Source organism: Ambystoma mexicanum, chromosome 13 (assembly GCF_040938575.1).
Source record: "Ambystoma mexicanum isolate Mex_15411 chromosome 13, UKY_AmexF1_1, whole genome shotgun sequence".
Taxonomy (NCBI): domain Eukaryota; kingdom Metazoa; phylum Chordata; class Amphibia; order Caudata; family Ambystomatidae; genus Ambystoma; species Ambystoma mexicanum.
Window position 1 is genome coordinate 720,140,439 of NC_090938.1, and position 8,519 is coordinate 720,148,957.

At 49.0% G+C, this 8,519-nt stretch overlaps 1 protein-coding gene across 4 annotated transcripts in view; it reads right to left on the minus strand.

The window, feature by feature from the left end:
• Positions 1 to 7,845, minus strand: part of LOC138521801 (E3 ubiquitin-protein ligase TRIM39-like) — a 185,912-nt gene extending 178,067 nt beyond the window's left edge. For all 4 annotated transcript variants that reach the window (XM_069634911.1, XM_069634908.1, XM_069634910.1 and 1 more), the window contains exon 1: positions 7,399 to 7,845. In XM_069634911.1, the coding sequence (XP_069491012.1) occupies positions 7,399 to 7,812 (414 nt within the window). In that variant the 5' untranslated portion in view covers positions 7,813 to 7,845. The remainder of the gene's footprint in view (positions 1 to 7,398) is intronic.
• Between the last annotated feature and the right edge of the window lie 674 nt (positions 7,846 to 8,519).

Consider the following 8,519-nt stretch of genomic DNA (forward strand, 5'->3'; position numbering starts at 1 on the left):
CCCACGGTGACTGCCTTCCTTTTATACAGAGACCTCAGAACAATCCATTGGGGAACCACTCTTTGAGGATTCCAGATCTGCTTCTTGTGCAGGAGATTTTAACCCTGCTACAGAAAGGCGCTATTGAACCAGTGCCTGTAACGGAAAGGAACACGGGTTGGTATTGCCCTTATTTTCAAATATCCAAAAAGGACGGAGGACTGAGACCCATCTTGGACGTGAGATGCTTGAACAAGTTCCTCATGAAGGACAAGTTGAAGATGGTCACACTTTCTCAGATACTTCAGGCTCTCCAGCTCCAGGATTGGTTGGTGTCATTGGACCTTCAGGATGCTAATTTTCATGTGCCAATCCATCTCAAGCACAGAAAGTACCTGAGGTTCGCAGTTGGCGGTTCTCATTATCAATTTCGAGTTTTGGTCTCAGGAGAGGGGGAATCACGTATACCCCTACCTTATCGATTGGCTGATCAGGGCACATTCTCCAGAACAAGTCCTGGATCATCTCAACGTTACCTGCCACTCCCTTCACAGACTAAGCTTCTCCATCAATTACAAGAAGTCCCATATGACACTTTCTCAAAAGCTCAAAATCATCAGAGCTGTTCTGGATACATCCTTGGGAAAGAGCTTGCCACCCGAGGTGATGGGTCAAGACATTTTTCAGATGGTCACCACATTTCAAAGTGCCCAGTGTCTCCCGGCCTTCGATTATTTGAGGTTGCTCTGCCTCATGGCATCCTGCATTTTTCTGGTGCCAGAGGCCCGCCTGAGAATGAGATCCCTTCAATGGGCTCTAAGAACTCAGTGATCCCAGTTCTCAGGAAAGATGTTGGACCTACTTCAGGTTCCAAGCAGGGTCGCACAGGATCTTCTGTGGTGGGCCTGCAAGGACAACATTCTGAAGGGAGAACAATTTTGGCAACCATGGCCGAAGATAACAGTAGTAACGGACGCCTCACTCATGGGGTGGGGAGCCCACATCAACGATCTGACAGTCAGCGGTTGTTGGTTTCCATTGGAGTCGAAACTACATATCAATCTTTTGGAGCTGAGGCCAATCAGGCGAGCACTGAAGGCCTTCCTGCCCTCTGTACGGGGAAAGAATGTCCTGATAATGACGGACAACACAGTGGCCATGTACTACCTCAACAAGAGAGGAGGTGTAGGGTCACTACCACTGTGCAGAGAGGCAATGAAGCTCTAGTACTAGGCAATACAAGGAGGTATCTCCCTATCTGCAGTTCACCTAGTCGGAGAGGAGAACACAGTGACAGACCCTCTGAGCAGGCAGAGCACAGTCTCCCACGAGTGTGAACTAGCTCAGGAAGTCCTTCAAAAGATCTTCACCCTTTGGAGAACCCCTCAAGTGGATCTGTTTGTGACTGGTATCAACCAGAAGTGCAAACTGTACAGCACATGGGAATTTCTACCAATAGGAGCTCTAGGAGATGCGTTTGTGGTGGACTGAGAATTTCCACTCCTTGATCCTCCAGTCCCCGTCATTCCTCACGTGATCAGAAGGTTGAGAAAATTTGGGAAACACATGATCCTAATTGCCCCGGATTGGGCCAGGAGGACGTGGTACCCGGACCTTCTGGACATGTCCATCTGTCTTCCAATACGTCTTCCACAAGGAGAGGACCTTCTCTCGCGAGAGGAGGGTCGGGTTCTCCATCCAGAGGTCCAGACACTCAACTTTCACGCTTGCTTTCTGAAAGGCTCAGAGACGAGCATTGGGAGCTCCCGGATGACGTAATGGAGATTTTGCTTTTGGCCACAAGGCCAGCAACTTAGTCTTTGGACCCCGTTGCCTTTGGAATAAATTCTGCAAATGGTGCAGAGAAAATAATGTAGATCCTTTTCTATGTAAAACACTGCATGTCCTATCCTTTCTACTATCTTTAGCCAATCTGAGGCTCCAGATTGGTAACATTAAAGGACATTTGGCGGTGCTGTCCATCTTTAAGCTCTCGTCAGAGGAATGTTCATACTTCAACATTCCAATGGTGACACCATTTCTAAAGGGGCTCACTAATGTGTTCTCCCCCATCTCCTTCACAGGTTCCAGTTTGGGACCTTAATATGGTTCAATGTGTGCACCTTTTGAACTTTTACACTCATGTCCTTTAAGGTTGTTAACCTTTAAAACCATTCTATTGGTAGCTCCAACATCAGTCCGTAGAGTGAGCGAGTTGAAGGCACTCGTCCAAGCCACCCTTTACTATCTTGCACAAGGATAGGGTTGTTCTAAGGGATAAAACCTTCATTTTTACCCAAAATCATTTCTGATTTCCACATAGAACAATAGCAAGGAGGAGGAGAGACTACATAGGTTGGACCCTTGTAGAGCTTTAAGCTTTTATATATCTAGACTGTCAAAGATCCGTATTGACTGTCAAAGATCTGTATAAGCAGACCTTATCCAGATGGATAATTCTGGCCATTTCAGAATGTTACAGATTGGTAGGGAAGGATCCTCCGGAAGGATTAAGGGCCCATTCCAACAGGGGCATGGCTACCTCCACAGCCCTGCAAAGGGGTGTACCAATAAAGAATATTTGTGAAGCGGCAACGTGATCTACTATCCACACGTTCACAAAGCATTACTGCCTGGAATCTTCCCTCGGTCAGGATGGTAGCTTTGGTAAAGCACTCCTGCACTCGGTTCATAAAAACAATCAAATCAAATTCTACTCCCTCCTCCAAATCAAATGCTGCTTTGGGAGTCTATGAAAGATGAGGAATACGTGGGACGACGCAATCCATTCGAAGAACAAGCTACTTACCCCTGGTAACGTTCTTTCGACTGAATGTTCCTCCCACGTATTCCTCATCGCCCTGCCAGCCTATCCCACAGTAGAATTTCCCATGCTATTACAGCTTTCGCTCCTTCAAGGCTGAGTACAGTGATTCCCGTGTTTTTGCAGGTATTTCTGCTGTAATGGGAAAAAACAGAACTGAAGCCAATGGGCACTGCTCGAGCTACATATGCCTTCGATGACATCATCCTCGAGACGGAGACTTCGATGGACATCGAGTCGACGCCATCGACGCACAGCGCCCTCTGCTGAAAAATACATTCTGAAGCAGCTGAAGCTGGATAACATATCAAAGATGAGGAATACGTGGGAGGAACATCCAGTCGAAAGAACGTTACCAGGGGTATGAAACTTGTTCTTTTCTGCCAAAACACAAGACATCCTGTCCTCCCTCCCCCCGCCTGCACTGACATCTCTTGCGCCCCCTGCAGCGACACCCCCTCTTCTCTTCTCCCTCTCCCCTGTCACACGTGAGGAGGTCTCCAGAAAATCCGGTCCATGAAAGCCTCCTCCAAACAGGTTGACCCTTGCCCTCCTAAAACCATCTAGGACAACATAAGATTCTCTTTCTCCAGCTTGACCGACCTCTGTAACCTCTCTTTCGCCACTGGAGTTTTCCCCACTTCTCTCAAGCACTCTCTTGTGCACCTTCTCCTCAAACCTTCTGCTGACTCTTCTATCCTGGCAGACTATCGCCCAATCTCTATCACTCCTTTCCTGGGCAAACTCCTGGAGAAACTTGCTATCTCACAGCTTAACCTCCACACTGAATCTGTTTGTTGTCTCCATGACCATCAGTCGGGTTTTAGAGCATCCAGAGGCACGGAAACTGCTCTTCTGAACACCCGTGAAGACCTGCTCTGAAATCTTGACTCTAACTCTCCTTCGGTCCTCATTCTTCTCGATCCCTCTTCTGCCTTTGACATGATAAAACCATAACATCCTGATCTCCCATCTCTATGATACCCTGGGCATCACAGTTCTAGCCCTGGCGTGGCTTGCCCCCTTTCTCTCTGACCATCCCTCCCAGGTGGAACTTGGGTCCTTTGTCTCCTCTATCACTCTCTCTACTTGTGGCATCCCCCAGGGATCTAACCTATCCCTGTGGTTCTTCAATGTCTACGTAGACCCTCTTGCCCACAGGATCTCTTCCTTCACCTCTAACTTTCAGTATAATGCGGATGACACGCAGCTCTCTTTCAGGCTACCCTCTGCCTCTTCCTCGCTCGTTCCAGACTGCCTGTCCACAATTCAGTCTTGGTGTGTTACTAACGATCTCTGCCTCAATGCCAGTAAGAGAGATCATCCTCATTGGGACACCTCCCCCAGCTTTCCCAATTTCCCACTGGCTAGCCTCCCGAGGCCTTCGCCCTCACCTGCTAGTGAGGCAGAAAATCTGGGGGTCATTTTTGACTCCACTCTCTCCTTCTCTTCTCACATCTCGGACATCTCAAAAAGGTCCCAACACCAGCTGCACCTCCTCAGAGGTATTCTACCTTTTCTGACCCTTCCCCCAAAGGCTCACCATATCCAGGGCCCTGGGTCTCTCTAGGCTGGACTACTGCAACAACCTCTTTCTCAATCGTCCTACTTCTACTCTCCGCCCTCTGCAAATCATCCAGAACAGAACTGCAAGACTTATGCTTGGCCTCAAGCCCAGGGACCGCATCTCTCTGGCACTGAAATCCCTCCACTGGCTCCCCGTGGCCGGAAGGATCAAGTTCAAGACCCACTGTATTGTCCACATGGCTTTCTGGGGCCAGAGCCCGCACTATCTGCAACACTCTCTTTCTAAATACTCTCCTTCTAGAGCCCTCCACTCGTCCTCCTCCAACTCTTTGCGTGTGAGCTGTTTTTCCAAACAGAGATTTGGGGGTAGATCTTTATCCTCTGCAGGTGCCTCCCTCTGGAACAGCCTCCATGCCTCTCTTCACCTTGAGCTGGAGCTCTTAAAGTTCTGGAAACTCCTCAAGACCTTCCTCTTCTCTCTCCCTCTCCCCTGCTAACCTCCTCTCTCTTTCTCTCCAGCTTCACTCCTACATCTCTCCCCCAACTCTGTTCAGCTTTTGCTGACTGGTCGTCTGGCTCACCTCCAGAGCCTGAAAGGTCACGGCTCCCCGCCAGTCTTTGCACTTGGCTCCAGGCCGCTGCACTTTGCTCAGCACTACTGCACTTTCAGCATACGCTTCATTCGAGGGGTTAACTCTCTGCAATTAACCCTTGCCCCTACTGGACTAGACGCACTTGTTCCCCCTCCCTCTCCCTTCCATCTCCGTCTGTACACTTGCATGAGCTGAATTTACTAGGCCTAGCGAGTTCTGTCTTAACTCCCCTTTGTCTCCCCTCCCTTATCTGGTAGCCTGATGCACTAGGGAGAAATGTCGTCAGGCCTAATATGCTATACTTTTTGTTAGATCATTTGGAAACTTCCAAGGCCTAAGAATGGCTACTGTATGCCCATGTTCCCTTCCCGCCTTGAAGCACTTCACTTGTGTATAAGCGCTGCACAAATGAACAATTACAACTGGTCAGCCTTATTCTGTGGTCCCAAGCTTGCCATATGACATTGTGTGCTCTTGAGTATCTTACTATAGACACAAAGTGTAACCTTTGTGAGCTCAGACCCTTCACATAATATGCATAGTGTGCCCTTAGTCTCCTGTATTGGACATACAGTGTGCATCCTAAGGTCCCAGACACGTTTCATGCATACTGCAGTTTTTTGGACAGACTCTTTCATTCCTGGCCTTTTACATACTCTACTTGTGCTCTTCGGCCCTTCTTTATAGGACACACTGTGTGAGCTCTATGCTGCAGAGATGCCTAGCACACACTCAGTTGTGTGATTCTCTTCACTGTGCAGCTTCACGTGCTATAATGAGTGCCTACATATCTACAAGGTTACCCGTCCTCTGGGAGGCTGATCCCCACTATTGTCCTCGACCGACATACAGCAGATATACTGTGTAATCCTGGACGCTAGTGTCTGGAATGGGAAGCATTATGCACGCCCTCTTTTCGCCTCAGAGCTATAGTGCAAACCACACATTCCTGGACAGCTCAAATGAAGCGCCCTGTGTGAGAAACCCCCCCACCCATGTCTCAGACCTACAGCACACATACACCTTGTACTCCTGGACAGCCGCTGGAATGGAGAGCACTGTGTAGAGAATCCACCCATGTTCCTATAGAGATCCACCTCATCGGCACACCTTCACCATGCTTTCCCCTCACTCTCTGGCCGGCTTCCCTTGGCCCTCCTCCTACCCCCACCTGCGAGGCTAACAACCTCGGGGGTCATCTTTGACTCCACACTTTCCTTCTCATCCCACATCTCTGATGTCTCTAAATAAAGTCAAACTTCCTACTGCACCCCCTCAGAGGTACTCTGCATTTCCTCTCCTTCCACCAGAAGCTCATGGTCTCTCCCAAGCTCTGGTTCTCTCTAGGTTGGATTATTGTAATAGCCTCTTTCTAAATCTACTTTTCTCTACTCTCCGCCCTCTGCAACTAATCCAAAACAGGACTGCAAGACTTGTCCTTGCCCTCAACCCTGGGGTCGTATCTCTCCAGCTCTGAAATCTCTCCATTGGCTCCCAGCGGATGCAAGGATTACATTCAAAACCCTCTGCAGTGTCCACAAGGCTTTCTGGGGCCTGGGTCCAAAATACCTTCAGCTATCCCTCTACAAATACCTCCCCTCTCGAGCTCTTCGCTCCTCTACCTCTAACTCCCTCGGGGTCAGTCATTTTTCAAAGAAACGAGCTGGGGGTAGATCTCTGTGTTTGGCTGGGGCCTCCCTCTGGAACAGCCTCCAAGCCACTCTAAAACTTAAGGAGAACCATCTCCGGTTCCGGAAGCACCTCAAGACATTCCTCTTTGCTTCTGCCTTCGCTCCCCCTCTCACCTGCTGTTCTGTTCTCTCTTGGAACTGTGCACCTGGCCACCCCCTGTCCTCCGGGCCGAGGTACCTGCTCACCCTGCCACCCTCCCGCACTGCCTCTGGGCCACCCCTTGCACTGGGGTCTGTATCTGTACCCATACAGTCCCCTCCCCCTTTTTCTTCCTGCACTTATCAGACCTACCCTGTCTGCTGCCTTAAACCCAGCACTTGGCACTTGCTGGCTGCACTACCACTGTTTGTTGCCTTTATTATTATTTATCTGTTTCTCCTTTGCTCCGCACTTTCCACTTCTCCCCCCTTCCATGCACTTTTCCCCTTCCCCTTGCACTTGCACGATCTCAATATCACTGGGCCTAGTAAGATCCTTGTTTTGTTCTCCCCTGTTCCCCTCCCTTGCCTTGTCGTGCTGCGCGATAGAAATAAAATATCAATATCAATAGCACACATACCTTGCACTCCTGGGCAGCCCTGATGTAGGGAGTATTGTGTGAGAACACGCCCATGTCCCTATAGCACACATACCTTGTACTCCTGGACAGCTTCTGGAATGGGGAGCAATGTGCAGAGAAATCAACTATGTGCCTGGCCTACAGCCCACATACCTACACTCCTGGGCAGCCTTCGCAATGCGGAGCACTGTGTGAGAACACCCCTGTCCCTATATCACACATACCTTGTAATCTTGGGCTGCTTCTCGGATGGGTAGCACTGTGTGGGGCTTGTGATCACGTGACATGCTGCACACCACACAGATTGGTCTCTGATCATCCTCGCAGAACAGTTTCAGTTTCTCTTCGTGTTCTGAGCACAGATTTTCCTCCTGGGGGGTCGCATTGGGAAGGGGAAACTGTTTTAACATTTCCACCATGTTCCCCAGCTGTCTGTTGGGACGGAGGGTTTTGCTCTGGGAAGTTTCTCTGCACTGAGGGCAGGGGAAGTTGGTCTCCAGTCCCTCCCAGCACTTGGTGATGCAGGGCAGGCAGAAGGCATGTCCACACTCCACAGACACCGGCTCTGTGAAGTATTCCAGGCATATGGAGCAGGTGGCCTCCTCCTTCAGGCCCTGGAGCTGAGCGGCTGCGGCCATGTTCCTGCTCAGCAGTTTAAAAACAAAACGTGAAGTTAGTTTCGTTTCTCATCAGATGCATGAAGTGGGCGTGGCTCTTCACCTTCCTTAAACAGCCATCAGCACGCGAGGTCTTTATTGGCTGCGAGACTTGACGATTAAGCTGAATGGGCGTGTCCTGTGTAGTGCAGCAGGGACAGAGGGCGAAAAGTGGCCAGGATTTCGTAAACCCAGACAGTTTTTAAAATGCAGTTGTAACCAATATTTTCAAGCACGTTCTTCCACATTGGTATTTCCCATAATGTGTTATTTTGGTGTGTTTTAAAGCGCCATGAGTAGTAGAGCCGCTACAGAGGACTGTCCAGAGGGACGTATTTAACACTGCATCCCACCTTTAAACACATTTGCCTTATTGTACCTTCTTTTTTTACATTGTGCAACATTTTAAATTAAACTATACACATTCGTGAAAGTAAAACAATTACTACAGAACTGCCCTTAACCAAAGAGAGTTCCAGAACTTCCTTAGTGAATCTAGGGGTTGCTAAGGTTATATATAATTAATTGCCATTCCTCATGTATTGTTTTTGCACGAGAGGCAGGGTGATGGATCTGTATTGGTGTTACATGAGAAGTGGGATGATGGATCTGTATTCGTGTTGCATGAGAAGTGGGATGATAGCTCTGTATTGATTTTGCATTAGATGCAGGATGATGGATCTTTATTG